Source organism: Microsporum canis, genomic scaffold, assembly GCF_000151145.1.
Source record: "Microsporum canis CBS 113480 supercont1.2 genomic scaffold, whole genome shotgun sequence".
NCBI classification, from domain to species: Eukaryota; Fungi; Ascomycota; class Eurotiomycetes; order Onygenales; family Arthrodermataceae; genus Microsporum; species Microsporum canis.
This window is the reverse complement of record NW_003299168.1, coordinates 842064-860320: the sequence shown is the minus strand read 5'-3', so window position 1 is coordinate 860320 and position 18257 is coordinate 842064. Positions and strand designations below refer to the sequence as shown.

General features: G+C 47.6%; 8 protein-coding genes across 8 annotated transcripts; 5 read left to right on the top strand and 3 right to left on the bottom strand.

Moving 5' to 3' along the window:
- Positions 1-155: 155 nt before the first annotated feature.
- Positions 156-1451, bottom strand: MCYG_01752 (aspartate aminotransferase; the record flags this gene model as incomplete). Its single annotated transcript, XM_002848772.1, has 2 exons — positions 156-1364; positions 1419-1451. 2 exons carry the CDS (start codon positions 1449-1451, stop codon positions 156-158), a joined length of 1242 nt encoding a protein of 413 aa, XP_002848818.1.
- A 913-nt stretch (positions 1452-2364) lies between these two features.
- MCYG_01751 (conserved hypothetical protein) lies at positions 2365-3521 on the top strand (the record flags this gene model as incomplete). The annotated part of the gene is made up of 3 exons (XM_002848771.1): positions 2365-2600; positions 2659-3231; positions 3443-3521. The coding sequence occupies 3 exons, from the start codon at positions 2365-2367 to the stop codon at positions 3519-3521; spliced, it is 888 nt and encodes a 295-aa protein (XP_002848817.1).
- A 427-nt stretch (positions 3522-3948) lies between these two features.
- MCYG_01750 (nucleotide excision repair protein RAD23) lies at positions 3949-5515 on the top strand (the record flags this gene model as incomplete). The annotated part of the gene is made up of 7 exons (XM_002848770.1): positions 3949-3966; positions 4050-4097; positions 4175-4247; positions 4317-4396; positions 4475-4789; positions 4853-5329; positions 5393-5515. The coding sequence occupies 7 exons, from the start codon at positions 3949-3951 to the stop codon at positions 5513-5515; spliced, it is 1134 nt and encodes a 377-aa protein (XP_002848816.1).
- A 547-nt stretch (positions 5516-6062) lies between these two features.
- Positions 6063-7897, bottom strand: MCYG_01749 (GPI mannosyltransferase 4; the record flags this gene model as incomplete). Its single annotated transcript, XM_002848769.1, has 4 exons — positions 6063-7098; positions 7150-7277; positions 7339-7721; positions 7789-7897. 4 exons carry the CDS (start codon positions 7895-7897, stop codon positions 6063-6065), a joined length of 1656 nt encoding a protein of 551 aa, XP_002848815.1.
- Positions 7898-9114: 1217 nt separating this feature from the next.
- On the top strand, positions 9115-9841 carry MCYG_01748 (sulfur metabolite repression control protein C; the record flags this gene model as incomplete). Its single annotated transcript, XM_002848768.1, has 5 exons — positions 9115-9178; positions 9231-9316; positions 9377-9547; positions 9595-9764; positions 9835-9841. The coding sequence occupies 5 exons, from the start codon at positions 9115-9117 to the stop codon at positions 9839-9841; spliced, it is 498 nt and encodes a 165-aa protein (XP_002848814.1).
- Positions 9842-10533: 692 nt separating this feature from the next.
- On the bottom strand, positions 10534-11066 carry MCYG_01747 (uncharacterized protein; the record flags this gene model as incomplete). Its single annotated transcript, XM_002848767.1, has 3 exons — positions 10534-10582; positions 10730-10830; positions 10932-11066. The coding sequence occupies 3 exons, from the start codon at positions 11064-11066 to the stop codon at positions 10534-10536; spliced, it is 285 nt and encodes a 94-aa protein (XP_002848813.1).
- A 1426-nt stretch (positions 11067-12492) lies between these two features.
- On the top strand, positions 12493-12882 carry MCYG_01746 (uncharacterized protein; the record flags this gene model as incomplete). The annotated part of the gene is made up of 1 exon (XM_002848766.1): positions 12493-12882. One exon carries the CDS (start codon positions 12493-12495, stop codon positions 12880-12882), a length of 390 nt encoding a protein of 129 aa, XP_002848812.1.
- Positions 12883-12983: 101 nt separating this feature from the next.
- On the top strand, positions 12984-17038 carry MCYG_01745 (leptomycin B resistance protein pmd1; the record flags this gene model as incomplete). Its single annotated transcript, XM_002848765.1, has 2 exons — positions 12984-13325; positions 13385-17038. 2 exons carry the CDS (start codon positions 12984-12986, stop codon positions 17036-17038), a joined length of 3996 nt encoding a protein of 1331 aa, XP_002848811.1.
- Between the last annotated feature and the right edge of the window lie 1219 nt (positions 17039-18257).

Here is an 18257-nt window from a genome sequence, read left to right as displayed (position 1 = left end):
CTTACCACAACCTATAATAACTCCTACCCAATTTATGTGAACAACCTAAATCATTCTTTATCTTTCCAGACAACTTCCTTTACATTTGCTTTACTTTCGTAGAAACATATATAGTGAAATTCTACCCCATCACTCGCTAGGCCCATATTTACTATCTAAACCTCCGAAAACCCATCTTTCATAAAAACCCTCAGCTGCGCCAGGCCATCTTCCAAATCCTTCGTCTCACACACATACCCGATCCTCACGAACCCCTTAAACTCAGGACCAAAACAATGTCCACCAGGCACAAACATCACCCCGACCTTATCAAACACAAGCTTGCACAGCCTGACATCATCAACCGGTACCCCATCTTTAGAAAACCTCACAAACGCCGTGGTGCCAGCCAGGGGTCTGTGCCAGTCACACACAGATGAGAATTCATCCACAAACGACGCGAGGATGTCAAGATTATGTCTTGCTAGCTTCATATTCCTGGCAAGTAAGTTTGATACACACTTCTGGCTCAGTGCAAACGAAGCTACTTTATCATCTAGCTGGCTGACGGATATGGTGGTGTAGTCACGAGCATGGAGACATTTATCAATGATATCTTTGCTCGCGATGATCCATCCTACCCTGATACCGGCGAGGGAATAGGCCTTGGACGCCGAGCCGGTGACTATGGTTCTGTCGTATCCTAGAGAGTATGCAGATGGGGGGCTGTCGTCAAGAGAGTGAAATAGTGGTCTGTATACTTCATCGCAGAAAACATAGATGTTTCTTTCTTTAGCTATGTTGATGATATCCTGCAGATCCTTTGCCGGGATGGTTTTCCCAGTGGGGTTTTGAGGGTTGCTATCACGGTCAGTCATTGATATCGAGTTATTAGCACTCAGAAAAAAAGGGACAAAAGAGACAGACTTGAGAATGATGAATTTGGTGTTTTCCTTAATGAGGGCTCTCAGTTCATCCACATTCAGCTCCCAGCCGTTGCCTATCTTGGTCTGCCAGAGAGTGACTTCTGCACCGAGCGACTCTGGTACAGAGTATAGCTGCTGGTAAGTCGGATAGTGGCAGATGACATGATCCCCAGCGTGGACCAAGGTGTACAGCACAAGAAAGTTGGCGTTGATGGCACCTGGTGTGATCAATACATTCTCAGACGATGGCTCCCGGCAGCTTCCGGAGTAAAGTTCAGCGATGTTCGAGCGTAGTTCCTCTGATCCTCGGATGGCACCGTATCCCAGCTTTGTAGAGGCGTTGACCAGGTTCTGGGGCCTGCTGTCTCCTGCGAGAGCACTGAGGTCATCTAGAGAGATGGAAGCAGAGCAGGTCTCTGCTATGTTATACTTGGCCGTCGTCTCATACTCGTCCATCCACTAGGCTATCTATCAGCAAATCGCTCTATTCTTTGACTCTATCGAGTGACTAACCTGCTCCACGGCAAACGGCTGAACTACCACCATGGCTAACCAGGCCGCCAACTGTATATCAGTATATATATATATATTTGTGTGTATGTAAGTATAGCTTGTCTATGTGGTGGGGGACATCTTCGTGAGGTTGAAGTGGTCTCCTTATGTCATCATCCATCCTCGGGCTTCTCGGGTTGCTCGTTTCATGGCTTGTTAGCTTGCAAGGCGCTTCCTTGTCCGGTGGATCAGACATGCTAAATTGATCGTTCCAGAGATTAGATCTCATGTTAAAGGTGAGTAAAAGGTCTTTGAGGTGGTTTCTTGTGACGAAACATCAAGGTTGGCCTGCATATTCGCTGGCTACGTACAAAGTTCTTAGCGACTCTCAGTATGACATCGCCGAGTCATGTCTTGACACCCTTTTGCCCGCAGCCACTCAACTCTGTGACTTTTTACCCCTTTATTGGCTTTGCAGATCCATTGGAAAGATATGACCAAAAGTGAATTTTTATTGGATCTCTTCCATTTGTTCTTCTAGGCCTGTGGGACAACCGCCATCCAGAGTTCAACCCCTGAGCATGTTTCACTCACTATCATTGGCAGTGATTTATTTCTGCCAGGGTGTACTATGTAGGGGCAAAAAAAAGGGCGAGCCAAACCGAAAAAAGAGTCCTGCGGAAGAGTGCAATGATAAGTTAACTATATATAATGTTTGCTAGCTCCCCTTTTGCGGGTGTTTTAAGCTGCGGCTATCCTTGTTCGTGGCATATTTCATGCATATTATAAAGAAGTTGTTTCTTTGTTTCGCGGGTAGAAGAAAAAGACATCGAGATTCGACTTTGTGGGCGTTTAAACTCTCTCTAATTAACACAAGATGAATATTCTTTCTACCAGCAACACACTTCCTTTGGCCTGATACAAGAAGTGTCTCCCTCTTCCGAAGCCAGGATAACAGAAGCTTACCATGACCATCCTATCTACTGGGCGTTTTAATTACAGGCTGCAGCTTGTTAGGAGCAAGACCATACTTCTAGTCGCTTTCCTCTTCAGTTTGGCTTTGGTCTATCTCTGTTACTTCTACGATGATTATTCTCCAGTTCCACCTCCGGTGCGTGAAGGTGCCACCAAGCTCTCCAAGGCCGTGGTGGTTCCCAAGACAAAATGGGACAGAGTAGGTTGGGTGAAGAAGCTGGAGCCAGAGTAAGTCAACGCATTATATCCTGTGTATGCGGATAGCGCTGACAAGATCAAATCCTAGATGGGTGCCTTTTATCTATTCAGTGGATAATGATGCAAGATATACCCTCCGCACACCCAAGAATGTTGGACGTGAGGCAATGGTCTACCTGTCCTTTATCATAGACTACTATGACTCGCTTCCAGAGATAGTAGCATTCACCCACAGCACAAATAAGCAGTGGCATAATGACTTCAAAGGCCGCAAGACAGTCAACATCCTATCCCATCTGCGGGATGATGCTGTGAAGAAGAAAGGATACGTCAACCTTCGCTGTCTATGGGAGCCTGGGTGTCCGACCTCGGTTAACCCGCTTAACCCAACCGAGACAGATATCAAGGAGCAGGGTGAGCGCGCTAAGATGGCTGAGATATACATGGAGCTGTTCAATGTCACGAGGACCGAGGTACCCATGCATATCGGTGGCGTGTGCTGCGCACAGTTCGCTGTGACCCGGGAACGAATCCGTCAGAGGCCACTGGACGACTATATCCGGATGCGCAACTGGGCCCTAGGAGCTGAGTTCACCAGTTTCGGCGTTGGTTGGGTATTTGAGCAAATATGGCATATCATCTTTATGGAGGAAGCTATCCAGTAAGGAAAACCCTTGAATCGATCCTTGTTTATGATTCCGTCTGGACTAATAAGTATATATCTATAGTTGCCCCTCTGAGGCACAGTGTCGATGTGACCTTTATGGAATATGTACTCTATAGGTTGGAAAGTACGTAAGATGGATACCAAATTCAGTTTAGAAGGGAAGCAAGGCCGCGGAGGCGCCCTAGTGGGAAAAATTAATAGATAGACAACCGGAGGACCAGGAGTTAGAGGCGTTGTATAGCATGTCTGGCTTATATGTATCGGATAGCAAGCATTTGGGATAGCATCGACTGGGTAAAAATGAATATCTTCTTCTTCCTTCTGCTTTCCTGTAGAAACAGCTCGAAGACTGCTTACTAAGTGAATAATATCACATGACTATTACTAATCTTGTAGTCAGCGATGTGGGAGACTTTGCACTGTTTGTCTGCGCTAGTCCTAAAGCAGCCTTTCCCGCTTTTCTCTCTTTCAACAACCAAAAAACAAAACCAACTAAAACTTCCCAAAGCTATTCACAGTTCAAACAGCTAACAAGATATCAACTTGTCCTGCTCTCTTACTCTCTGCCTTTGTGTGCCGAACACTTTAGTTATCATAAGACGGAGATACTATTGCAGATACCTATCTCTTAGCCTGCGAACCGCACGCTTAGGTTGTTCTCACGACAGCCGTGGACGTTCTCTCTCTGCTTAGCTGGCGACTGGCGCAAAGATGAAGCTCACCTTTAGGGTATGCTATATTGGCCCCGGGTTCAGGATCTTCTACTAGATATAAAGGCGTTGACCTGCTCACTAACTCATCTCTATCTATAGGATCTTAAGCAGCAGAAGTTTGTGATAGAAGCTGAGCCCTCCGAGAAGGTCAGTGGTTTTCCCCCGCCATCTTTGCCTCTAGGCTACCGTCTTCAGATGCCCCAGTTATTAATATCCAGCGATAGATCTTGGATGTTAAGGGGAAGATAGCTATGGAGAAAGGGTGGCCTCCATCGCAGCAGAAGTTAATATATTCTGGTTAGTTGGCTATCTTCTGTGTTGTTTTGTTATGTTATTTTGGTATGGCTGACCCCACACCGCCTACAGGCAAGATTCTACAAGATGCCAACACTGTCGAGTCATATAACATCGAGGAGAAGGGCTTCATAGTGTGTATGGTGTCAAAGGTATGTCTAAATATGTATATATATATATTAGGCAGAGTGTTTGAGTTGGTTCGTGCAGTCGCTAACTTTCACTTTTAGCCAAAGGCACCCTCAGCTTCAGCGGCCTCCTCCTCCCAGACACCCGCTATTCCTCCATCTGCCCCAACCCCTGCTACTCCCTCAGCCCCTACCCGGGCAAATGTTACCGCTTCAGAGACCCCGGCCACTCCCTCGCCTGCTGGAGGTGCCGGTTCCGGTGCAACCTTCAATGATCCTTCTGCTCTTTTGATGGGGAACCAGGGACAAGAAGCGATTGCCCAGATGGAGGCTATGGGTTTCTCAAGAAGCAACATCGACCGTGCCATGAGAGCTGCTTACTTCAACCCTGACCGTGCCATCGAATATCTTTTGAACGTACGTCCACATGCCACAATCCTCTCTCCGCACTGGCCAATTACTAACTCTCCTTTCTAACAGGGTATTCCTGATGAACCCGAGCGTCCAGCAGCTAATGCACCAGCCGCCTCTAGGGCTGCCCAACCTCCCGCCGCCGGTGGTGCCTCCGAATCCCAGGTCCAGGAATCCTTAAATCTTTTCGAACAAGCTGCTGCGCAAGCTAGCGGAGGTGGCGCTGGTCGTGGCCGTGGTGCTGGTGCCGGAGCGGGTGCCGGAGCTGGTGCGGGCGAGGGTGCTGGCAGCTTGGGCAGCTTGGAGTTCTTGCGCAACAACCCACATTTCCAGCAGCTTCGTCAGCTTGTCCAGCAGCAGCCACAGATGCTTGAGCCTATCCTTCAGCAGGTTGGCGCCGGAAACCCTCAACTCGCCCAATTGATCGGTCAGAACCAAGAACAATTTCTACAGTTGCTTAGCGAGGATATCGATGACGAAACACAGCTTCCGCCTGGTGCTCAGTCTATCAGTGTGACAGAGGAGGAGAGAGATGCGATCGAGAGAGTAAGTGTTATACGCCTCCCCACTTCCGGCCCCTCATCCACTAACCCGATATTCTTCTTCTAGCTCTGCCGACTAGGCTTCTCTCGCGACTCCGTCATCCAAGCCTACTTTGCATGTGACAAGAATGAGGAACTTGCGGCCAACTTCCTATTCGACCAGCCCGACGAAGGCGAAGACCAGCAATAGTTTCTTGAGGCGCTCTACAGTTTCTTGTTACTTGACCATTTACTCCCTTTCATCAAATGCCCCGTCGATCAGTCCAGAGTAGCCATCAGTCGCCTATCACCTCCATCATGACCTTGTTGACACGACCCAAAAGACTCTGCTACACGCTTTAACCTCCCCCGAATGACGTGAAATGAAATGACATGAATCCATATTTTACCCTGACCCTACTGAACCACTTGACTTCCGAAGGATTTTTTCCATATGGGCTAAAGAATGGGCGAATATGTATCCTAGCAATTAACCTATTCCAGTAATTGAGTGTTCCTCTGTCCAAGCTGTTGTAACAGTGCGATATATCTGTAAAGCTGGTAAAGCATAGTTCTACATCCAGGTCGGACGATGACAGTGACTATGGTACATTGGGCATGGCATTCTATGTTATCCCCAAGCAAAGTCATACACATTACCATGACTTCAGTGGTCATGAGAGAGACGTTCCAAATGCATATAATAAATACACACGTAGAATTAAATAAGATATAACAGCCAACACGCCGCTTTAGCGTCAGCACGGACGAGTAACAAGCCAAATAGCCAGGCCGTATCTACCAAAGACCTGCGCCACCGCCCCAGCCAACCCATCATCACCAGGATCAAAATCATCCATATTAATATGTCGATCGTACTGCCAAAGCTTATGCAGTCTAATATCCCGTCTTGCATCAACGTCTTCATCCACGCCCCCGTCCGGCACAACAAACTGGTCCAGAAACGGATTCGATCTCGGCGCAACAAGAAGCGTCAGCCCCCCATCGATCTTTATCTTAGGCACGCCATGCAGGAATTCAAACGGGTTAGTATCCGCCACACACTGCGGTACAGAACGTATAGCTTCGGAAAGGAATTCCGGTCTAGGAATGCCTTTTAGATCCCTCGTGGTGATAGAAATATCGCTACCGTAGCTGTCGCCTACCAGCCAGAAGGGGGGGGAGTATGTTTTCCACCACAACACGGTGACTGTACGGTTAAGTCCTGTTTCTGTTTCTGGCGGAGGTAGAGAATCCGCCAGGAGTGTTGGTATGTGTATTTGTGCGGGTACCACGCCGCCTTGGTGGTATATACCCATGAATGCGCCCAGGGTACAGTTGAACAGTATCCAGGCTGCTAGGAAGACGCGTGATTTAGGCGGTCTAAAGCAAGTGAGTAAGAGTGGAACACATGGCATTAGGAAACGAGCCTCCTGGTGCGGAAAGAGGGATATGATGACCGCCCCGAAGAGGGCAGAGTATGCGCGCATATTGCGCATGTGGAAGGTCGGTGATGTAGGACCCTTGGTGAAGACAGACCAGATGGATAGGATGTATGCTGGTCCTAGGAGTAAGGGGAGATTGACGAGGAAGTGTTGGTATCTGGGATGCAGGCCATGGTTGGCGAGGTTGGAAGAATCCGAGTTGTAGAGGAGGTTGTTGAGGGGCGTGATTACCGGGTTGTTGATGAAGTCTGAGAAGGTATCGGGGGAGGTATAGAACGTGGTATCGATGGAGACTGCGAAGAAAGAAAATAAAAGGCCAAAGAATGCAAGAGATATGAATGAAAATGGTCTGTACCCGTTAGTTATGTATTTATGCATATGTTGATCATTGTAGACTCACTTGTTAATGAAATGAGGCACTAGTTGAAGTGCGGGTATCATGATGAAAGCCGGAAAAGTTATCCTGTTAAAAACCCCCATAACAGCAACGAGAGAGAGGAATGCGCATGTAAACACCGATGACCGATGCTGTCAGTCGGTACGGGTCAGTATTCCATGGCTTACTGTAGCCAGGTGTGAGAGAGCATACCTTGTTCTCGACGATGCGCTGGATCAAGACCAGACTCCAGAGAACCAGCAGCGTCTCGAGCGAGTTGGAGAAGGTGTGTGTCTGGTACGTCCAGGTGACGTAGCAAGAGGCTACGAGGACGACGGTCTGCCTTCGTTTCCGCGGACTGGGCACCAGCTCATGTATGGCCCAGTCCTCGAGTATGAGACTGAGGAGGAACATGGTGAGACGCAGGACATAGTATATCAGCTGTGGCGGGGGGTTGCCGTTGCCGGTCTCTGCCCACAGCCACTTGAGCAGGGTCATCGGGAGGCCGTAGACAAGCCATAGCGGGAAGATGCTGCGTATCGGGGTGTCAGAGGTGAACTCCCATGTTAGCTGGGAAGGGTATGAGAACAGACGGCCTGCAGTTATATGTTTTAGCTAGTGTGCACTTAACGTAGTGGGGGGAGAAGATGTGTGTAAACTAACCGGCGAAGAGCTCCGGGCCCTGGAAGTTCTCATCTGGATGGATGTAGCTTGGAGAGAGGGCAAAGTAGATGCGCACCAGGAGGAGAAGCAGATATGTTCTCCTCCACATCTTGCCTGGGATGCACGCTCAGACACGCTCAGAGTCAGAGCAGCAGCAGCAACAGTGGACTTCTTTTCTTGGTCTGCGGGCTCATCAGGGTGAACATGCCTTGTCGCATCGCTCAAGCCACGGTAGCTACGCTAGTTGACCACCTTTTTTCTTTTAACAGCGCGGGTTAGAGTAGGCCTTGACCAGAGAAAGAGAGAAAGAAGCGAAGAAAGAGAAAGGATATGATCGAGTGAAAGGATTTTCTGGTCAAAGGGAGAAGAAAGAAGAAGAAGCAAAACTCCTTGAATAAAAATAATTAAATACGAACAAGCCAATAATAGGGGCAGCTCACATCAGATTGCAAGGAGGAAGCTTTTAAAAGGAGATCGCAGATGGTAATATATAAGTAAAGATATCCTTGTCTTCAGTTTTATGTACGACTAGTACGACTAATGATAGCCATGCACGGTATAGGCTCTTGACATCTATATGTACATAAAAGAATATGCCATACACACATAGATGGAAGACTTGGGCTGTTTATCGTGAAAGGCTAAAGCTTACTTTGGAGCCTCGAGTTCGTGTCAGGAGCAGTAGGAGTTAGTAACAACCAGTAGATGGTTGGATCACTGATGCAGTCACATAGTAGAGGCATCTGCCTGTCCATCCCAGTTATATATTATCTAGCATCCGGCTGTGTATGGTTGGCGTTGGATAGTGACAACAAGGCCAGCACTGTCATGGTCTATGAACTGGCAACCTCCACGGTTAACCCTTTCGACTACCGCAGTCTTTCTATGCATCCAACAAGTCTATCTTCTTCTCCTTTCACGTTGTCACTTTTTCTTTTCTTCTTCTCTGGCTTATGACATCAACTGTCTGGGTCATGTGATGCTGCCTGTTCTTCCCGCCCTTCAGTTTTACATTTCCAAAAAGGGTTTCTTCTTCCTTTCTTGCTCTTCTTTTTTTCTCTTTCTTAGGCTTCTCCAGACAAATAACAGACTTGCTGGTCATTCCCTGATCTTCTGCTCTGTTCGACTCTCTCCTCTGGTCGAGATATAAAAGGTACCTCGCCAGCTTCGACCCTTCCGGTCCCCTCCACCGCAACGTCACTATCCAAGCTTCTACTCCGGTTCGGATCCCTAACGTCTTCTCACAGCGCGCATCTCGACTGACATCTTCTACCAGAACTACTTCACATCAACTGTTTAACGCAGCTCCTCGAACTGTTATAAATTATGGCTGCCACGGCGACCAGCAAGATCACTTTGACCAGCTCCGATGGAGTCGAGATTACTATCGGTACGCGCGCACCTCCATCATACACACTCTCTCTGCTAACTCTAGGTGACAGAACGCCAGGTAGCCGAACGCTCCATCTTAATAAAGAACATGCTCGAAGATTTGGGTGACTCCGGAGAAGCCATCCCTATCCCCAACGTGCGTCCTCAGCTCCATGTCAAGCTATGTTTCTCCGGCTAATGTATGTACACCCTCTAGGTGAACGAGTCAGTCCTCAAGAAAGTCATTGAGTGGTGTAAGCACCACAAGGGCGACCCACCCAGCACAGGTGACGACGACGTTGATTCCCGACGCAAGACCACCGATATCGACGAGTGGGATCAGAAGTTCATGCAGGTCGACCAGGAGATGCTCTTTGAAATCATTCTCGTACGTTGACTTTTAAACTCTTACTTGATCACCCTAACACTCTATAGGCTGCCAACTACCTTGATATCAAGGCCCTTCTCGACGTCGGGTGCAAGACCGTCGCAAACATGATCAAGGGCAAGTCTCCCGAGGAGATCCGAAAGACCTTCAACATCCAGAATGACTTCACTCCGGAGGAAGAGGACCAGATCCGCCGTGAGAACGAGTGGGCTGAAGAGTGAGTTTTCGACATTGCACTTTTTTGCTCTTTTAGCGCTGTCTCGAACTTTTGGCTAACCACTTCATAGCCGTTAAACACTATACATTTAAACACGCTTCATTCTCTAATTCCCCCGACTTCCAAATGAGGTTAAAATGATGTCTATGCGAACATGACCCTCTCTTCGATGCCCGTGACTACTCCGCAAATCATCCATCTCTCCATTCAAAGGACACAGTTTCTTCTACTCTTTTATCCTGTATTTGTTCAGCCTCTTTTCGTCGATACAAGAGGCCTTGGGTTCAACTTCTGTTCTCTTTCTTTCACTCGGACGTTTCTTCGTCTACCCCCTCTAACTGCGTAGATATGGGCTGCATTCTTATCTTTTCAACGGAAACACATCGGCAGGTAGCGAAAAATCAAACAAGCAATCAAATTACAATGTTTTCTCTCTCTACGACTTTTACTCTCTACACATGTGGTCTAATATGCTATAGGTCCAAACAAGGCACCAGGACCAAACAAATTTTAGCCACATAGGGAAACCCATTTGCATTCTTTTATAGCGGCTGGTAATAATCTTCATAAACTATCCTCGTCAGATGTGTTTGTCCCAGAAACTTCCCAGCATGACTTTTTTTAAACATCGTTTCCTTTCATCTTATCTCATATGTTGCGGAAGGTAAGGGGGTTCGATGGCTTGTGTGATGTTTCATCGTAGACAAGTTCGATAGAGGAAATAGAGAATAAGACGCAGGTACGGCGAGAGATGGCGGAGGGAATGCGTTTAGATTCCGAGACGGGTCTTGCGCCAGTGTCTTCGCTTGGCGTTGTATCTGTGTTGCAGAATTGTTAGACCATGTATACAGACCAGGTAACGTAGTTTCGTGAGACGTGTGGATGCGTCGGTCTGGACACACACACACACACACACACATCCATCTAGTTCGAAAACCATCAAACGGGGTAAAGAGCAATAATACCTGATAGTGTTGCCGGTTCTCAGCCGAATCCATTGTGGGATAGGTCTGTTCTGCTTCTGGGCTTTGGCAAGCTTCTGCTTGGTGCGGAAGGACTTTTGGCTCTGTCAAAGGTAAAGAATATCCGTTAGTATTTCTATTGCGAATTATTTCTGATCGCGCGCTGCTGAGCAGTAGCTTCATGGGTTCATAGACTCCTACTTACAGGCATCTTGACTGATTCTGAACTGTCGCGTCCTTGGATATCTTGAGCGTTGCGACTGAAGTTGGTTTTGTGGTCGGAAGGGGAAAAAAGAAGGAAGTTTTGTGTGAAGTGGGCTCGCTTGCTGGATCCGGTCATGTCAATCACGTGATTATTTAACTTCCAGGCTTTCTGGCGTTTCAAAGATTCAAGTTGGACTTCTTCACCAACAACAACTGCATCTACGGTTAATTATTTTCTACAAGCTGGGTTGATTTGTTGGTTGTGTTGATATGTTAAGACTAGAGGGCTTTGCCCCGGGTTCCGGAATACAGTCCGGACGATAAGGATTCCGGCTCCTTAACCATACATAGCAGTGACTACTATGTGTCAATGTAGATGTATGTCTGTCTACGTCTGAGGCTGAACAATATCTGACTTTCCATCTAGCTTTAACTACTTTGAGACGCTCTCGCTTTCACTCATGGCGGGATTGATTTTAGTCGCGGCGATACATGACGTAAATTCCTGAACGCAGACAAGGAACAGAAAAGCCAGGGGGCATCCAGCAGCGAGGGTTTACTCCTGACCAAGCATCAGCGGAGTAGCATTCTATGCGAAGGAACGGTGACTCATTATCTCCAAGGCCGGTAAACGATTAAACGATTAGAGCCGAGCGATCTGATTGAACAGCAATCAAGAGAAAAAAAAAAGCTTGACAAAACATTATTTTTAGATTAAAGTCTCCACAACTTCAACAACACCCTTCTCACAACCCCCTTTTTCACCAACAATCTAGCCAACTAAAAACCAAATCCAGCCGGCAGCTTGAGGCTCTAAGACATCAGACGTAATGGGGAGTGGAACAAAGGGAATATCGGCGTTTGGAAAGTCCGCTTTCTCCAAGCGAGCGGAGACAAACTTGGGTTTAGCGCAGGAGCCAGCCCACGAGGCAGCTCATTCTTTTTTATTCCGGTTGATCAATCGGCTGGACCATTGCAAGGCGGACTGATTGATCTGCGGAATAAATTTACACTCTCCCAACATGACACTCGGAATTTGGACGATGGGGCGAACTCAGAAACACGCTGGGGGAATGATTGCATGTCCAGCTCATCAGCTAGATGCAAAAAAAAAGCTGCTGCCTAGAGACTCGGGATCGGATAGATTGAAGATGCGATGGATCTAAAGCGTGGATTCGTGGGCTAAATCACTAAGCACCTGGATCCTCTACCTGTTAAGCTTTCCATGCGGCAAGTTACGCATTTATTTCGCTGCCTGGCCCTCCTGAAAGCGCTTTCATGGTTGACTGAAACTTGCTCCCTGCACCAAGTTACGAAGTAGAATTACCTGTGTACAACAGAGTACATTCCTGGTCATAAAATATACGACCCATGTCTTCGATCATGATAGGGGGTGAGACTCATTCGCTAGTCCGTATCCGAGATGAGTCAAGAAAATCTTTGGGTGCATAATTTTATGCCCGTGACAGTATTGTTACAGCTTTTAAGCACACCGACAGTCAGGATCAATGTAACGATGCAGCCTGCGTAACAGGCGTTACGCCCTGAGCGCCCCCAAGACGATGCAAGAAATAGACGAGGGCCTTAAGCTTGCATCATCGCATGGCAGCCAGCCAACCAACTGTGCCATACTTTTATTCAAAGCGTTATCAAATGGTCTTTCGGGTACTCCGTATACACAGACCGGGGCTCTCGAAGTTCTCCATACCGGATCCATGGGGCAGCCGGAGGATGCGAACCTTAGTCCGAACCTAGCTCATGAATGGTACAAATATAAGAAGGACCAACATGGCTCCCCCTCCGCCGCAAGCTGGCTCCTTGATACTGCTGCATGGGCGGATAATCATTATCTATTCACACTTGAAGAATTCCTCGATGGAATAATCGCCACCGCGAGCTCCGTCTTGCTCCGCTTTGCAGTGGCGACGTTCTTTTTGACCATTGACATATAAAACGGTTGAAGCTGCATGACATAATTTGCAGCTCTTCAGCTCCCCTCTCCTGAAGAGGTGATACCTACATTTTTATCTTTTTATTCATCAAATTAGGCAGTATGGGTGAACTACGCGAGAAGCCGAATACCCAAGACATACAAGTCAACAAACAAGAAGACCAAAAACCCCCGTCCTCCAACTCTTCCACTACAGAAAAGGAAAAACATGCTAAAAAGGGCGGGTCGGATGTCGCGAAGGGCCAGACCGCGGGGGACCTAGATGCTACTCTAGCTCACCTTCCAGAACATGAACAGAGAGTTCTAAAAGACCAATTGTTTATTCCAGAGGTCAAGGCCACCTACGGCACGCTTTTTCGATATGCCACCAGGAATGATATGATACTGCTATGTATTGTTTCGCTAGCTTCTATTGCAGCCGGTGCAGCTCTACCGCTATTTACGGTATGTATTACTCTACTTTCAGTTCGGGAGGCTTTAATTTTGTTGCTAACTCATGATAGGTTCTCTTTGGTTCCCTTGCAGGCACCTTTCGAGATATCGCCCTTCATAGAATTTCCTACGATGAATTTAACAGCATATTAACCAGAAATTCGCTCTACTTCGTCTACCTCGGAATTGCCCAGTTCATTCTTCTTTATGTATCAACTGTTGGGTTCATCTATGTCGGTGAACACGTCACTCAAAAAATTCGAGCGAAATATCTTCACGCTATATTGCGCCAGAATATTGGATTTTTTGACAAGCTTGGGGCTGGAGAGGTTACTACCCGTATTACGGCAGATACCAATTTGATTCAAGATGGAATATCTGAAAAGGTCGGCTTGACCTTGACCGCTCTCTCAACTTTTTTCAGCGCATTTATCATCGGATACGTCAGATACTGGAAGCTTGCCTTGATCTGCAGTTCAACTATTGTGGCCATGGTGTTGGTCATGGGCGGTATATCTAGATTCGTCGTCAAATCAGGGAAGATGACTTTGATTAGCTACGGTGAAGGAGGTACCGTCGCGGAAGAAGTTATCAGCTCAATTAGGAATGCTACTGCCTTCGGAACTCAGGAAAAGCTTGCAAGACAGTACGAAGTCCATTTGAAGGAGGCTAGGAAATGGGGCCGAAGACTTCAGATGATGTTGGGTATTATGTTTGGTTCTATGATGGCCATCATGTACTCAAACTACGGCTTAGGTTTCTGGATGGGTTCACGCTTCCTCGTTGGTGGAGAAACCGATTTATCCGCAATTGTCAATATCCTTCTTGCGATCGTTATTGGGTCATTTAGTATCGGAAACGTCGCCCCTAATACCCAAGCCTTTGCTTCTGCTATTTCCGCAGGCGCTAAGATTTTCAGCACTATTGATCGTGTTTCCGCAATTGATCCCGGGTCTGATGAGGGTGACACTATCGACCATGTGGAGGGAACAATTGAATTCCGTGGCATCAAGCATATCTATCCATCTCGTCCTGAAGTCGTTGTTATGGAGGACATTAACCTGGTTGTACCCAAGGGTAAAACAACTGCCCTTGTGGGCCCTTCTGGCTCTGGGAAAAGTACCGTTGTCGGCCTACTAGAGCGATTTTATAACCCAGTTGCTGGCACTGTTCTGCTCGACGGTCGCGATATTAAAACTCTTAACCTTCGATGGCTGCGCCAACAAATTTCACTTGTCAGCCAGGAGCCAACGCTATTTGGCACTTCTATCTTTGAGAATATCCGATTAGGACTTATTGGTTCGCCAATGGAAAACGAATCCGAGGAGCAAATCAAGGCACGGATTGAAAACGCGGCCAAGGAGGCTAATGCGCATGATTTTATTACGGGATTACCTGATGGCTACTCGACAGATGTTGGACAACGTGGTTTCCTCCTATCTGGTGGTCAGAAACAGCGTATCGCTATTGCGCGCGCAATTGTGAGCGACCCTAAGATCCTGTTACTTGACGAAGCAACTTCTGCTCTTGATACCAAGTCTGAGGGTGTGGTCCAAGCCGCCTTGGATGCAGCTTCTCGGGGAAGGACCACGATAGTCATCGCCCATCGTCTATCCACCATTAAATCCGCTGATAACATCGTTGTGATAGTTGGTGGCCACATCGCCGAGCAAGGCACTCACGACGAACTAGTCGATAAAAAGGGTACCTATCTCCAACTCGTCGAGGCTCAAAGGATAAACGAGGAACGTGGAGAAGAATCAGAAGATGAAGCGATAGTGGAAAAGGAAAAGGAAATATCTCGCCAAATTTCTGCTCCCGCAAGGAGTATGGGATCCGGAAAATACGCTGATGACGATGTCGAAGACAACCTAGGAAGAATTGATACCAAGAAATCTCTGTCCAGTGTTATATTGTCACAGAGGCGCGGCCAGGAGAAGGATCCCAACTACTCTCTCGGCACATTGATAAAATTCATCGCCAGTTTCAATAAGCCTGAGAGGTTAATAATGCTCTGTGGATTCTTCTTTGCCGTGCTTTCTGGTGCCGGCCAGCCCGTTCAATCGGTGTTTTTCGCGAAAGGCATCACAACCCTCTCACTCCCGCCCGCATTGTACGGTAAATTGCGCCATGATGCAAATTTCTGGTCTCTAATGTTCTTAATGTTGGGACTTGTGCAACTGGTAACCCAATCCGCCCAAGGTTTAATCTTCGCCATTTGCTCTGAGAGCCTGATCTACCGAGCACGAAGCAAATCTTTCCGCGCCATGCTTCGACAGGATATCGCCTTTTTCGACCTGCCAGAGAACAGTACGGGTGCATTGACTTCCTTCCTATCCACCGAAACGAAGCATCTTTCAGGCGTAAGCGGTGCTACTCTTGGAACAATTCTGATGGTTAGCACTACTCTAACCGTCGCCTTGACTGTCGCTCTCGCCTTCGGCTGGAAACTTGCTCTTGTTTGCATTTCCACCGTCCCCGTCCTTCTCCTCTGTGGTTTCTACAGATTCTGGATCCTTGCGCAATTCCAGAGCAGGGCAAAGAAGGCGTATGAGTCCTCCGCAAGCTATGCCTGCGAAGCCACGTCGTCCATTCGTACCGTCGCATCTTTGACCCGAGAACAAGGGGTGATAGAGATCTACGAGGGCCAACTTAACGAGCAGGCAAAGAAGAGTTTGAGATCTGTTGCCAAATCTTCGCTTCTTTATGCTGCTTCACAGTCTTTCTCGTTCTTCTGCCTTGCTCTTGGCTTCTGGTATGGTGGAGGCCTACTTGGAAAGGGGGAGTACAATTCTTTCCAGTTTTTCTTGTGTATCTCCTGTGTCATTTTCGGCTCGCAGTCTGCTGGAATCGTCTTCTCCTTCTCCCCAGATATGGGTAAAGCCAAGAGTGCCGCTGCTGATTTCAAGAAGCTCTTTGATCGTGTACCTACAATTGACATCGAGTCGCCAGATGGTGAGAAGCTTGATACTGTTGAAGGCACTATTGAGTTCCGTGATGTGCACTTCAGATACCCTACACGTCCAGAGCAACCTGTGCTCCGTGGCCTCAACCTCACCGTCAAGCCTGGTCAGTATGTCGCGTTGGTTGGACCCAGTGGATGCGGAAAGAGTACTACTATCTCCCTTGTAGAAAGATTTTACGATACTCTGTCTGGCGGTGTTTACATTGACGGAAAGGATATCTCTCGGCTGAACGTCAATTCCTACCGAAGTCATCTAGCACTTGTTAGTCAGGAACCAACCCTGTACCAAGGAACGATCAGGGATAACGTCCTCCTCGGAGTCGACAGAGACGATGTCCCCGACGAACAGGTTTTCGCTGCCTGCAAAGCCGCCAACATCTACGATTTCATCGTGTCCCTTCCCGATGGATTTGGCACTGTTGTTGGAAGTAAAGGAAGTATGTTGTCAGGTGGCCAAAAACAACGTATCGCAATCGCCCGTGCGCTTATACGAGATCCTAAAGTTCTGCTCCTTGATGAGGCTACGTCAGCACTAGACTCAGAATCCGAAAAGGTTGTCCAAGCTGCCCTTGACGCTGCCGCAAAGGGTCGAACAACTATAGCAGTTGCTCATCGTCTCAGCACTATCCAGAAAGCAGACATCATCTATGTCTTCGATCAAGGCCGCATTGTGGAAAGCGGCACCCATCACGAACTCCTCCAGAACAAGGGCCGATACTACGAACTGGTCCACATGCAGAGCCTTGAGAAAACCCACTAATGTCACACAAATACCCTCCACCCTCTATTCTTCCATTCTATTTTTACATCCTAATTCCCCTCCTGCTTTTCTTTTCTTTCTCCCCAGCTAGCAGAACAAATGATCTGCTTCAGCTTTTCGGCTTATTATTTTGAAATACCTCGCACCCCACTTCTGTATATTTGTTCCACCATTTACATATCTCAGCCTCCTGTACATCTTCGACATCTTCGGCGTTTGGATTTGAGTTTGTGGACTTCAGTGACGAAGCAAAGCTGTGAGCGGATTTGCACCTTTACATAACTACTTGCATATATAGATAGACTTACGATGAATCAAAATGGTGTTTTTGGGAAGATGTCCACTCCATTCGGTCTCCAGTCTCTCCCCTGTTGGTGTCTTCCACCAACTCATACTATGTATGGCGATCATGCGGGGGATACGTCAAACCGGGTATACAGGACAGTGTTGGCTGCGACTCGCATCACCCTCATTAGCATCTTATCTGCATATACGGCGTGCTACATCGTATATATCACTTTTTGTCAGCCTCCGATGGCCTGATTAGCCAACATAGACAACCACAATGAGCCACTTCAGCCGAATAACCCGAATTCTCTTGTTGATCGACCAAGATCGACGTGAAGGGAGGCTATGTCTTCCTTGTTGAATTTCTGAACTGAGCCATTCCAACCAGCCTTGTACAGCGAGGAAAAGATATAAATAAAGCTCCTTATCCTCCATGAAATCCCCAAGAAACAACTCCCCGAGCATTCTATCAAAACATCCTCTCAATCTTAAAAAAACTCTACGTCAAGTCATCCCTTCAGCGAAAATGAAATACACTATCCTCCTTGCATTGGCTGCTCTAGTCGTCTCCGTGAGCGCTAAATGTGACGGCGCACCAGACCCTACATGGAGACACGACGGGCAGTTGCGCAGGTCTTGGTGATAACGATATTTGCGAGGCAAGATGCCGCGGTGCAGGCTTCACCTGTGGAGGCTGTGGAGGTTTTCCTTTACAAAGACTGCTGGTGCTGCAACAAACGATTGTGACGCCAAGTATGGCCCCCTATAACTACATGATATCGAGTTTATTCTGGTAACATAAGAGCTAACTGATTGAAGGCCATAAGAAGGAGGTGGACGAGGTTACGGCCAAAAAGCCAAGCAAATGGTGGTGGTCCCTTTTGGGGAAGCCATATCTAGTTTGTAGAGCTAAGGGAGAGTTATATGGGGA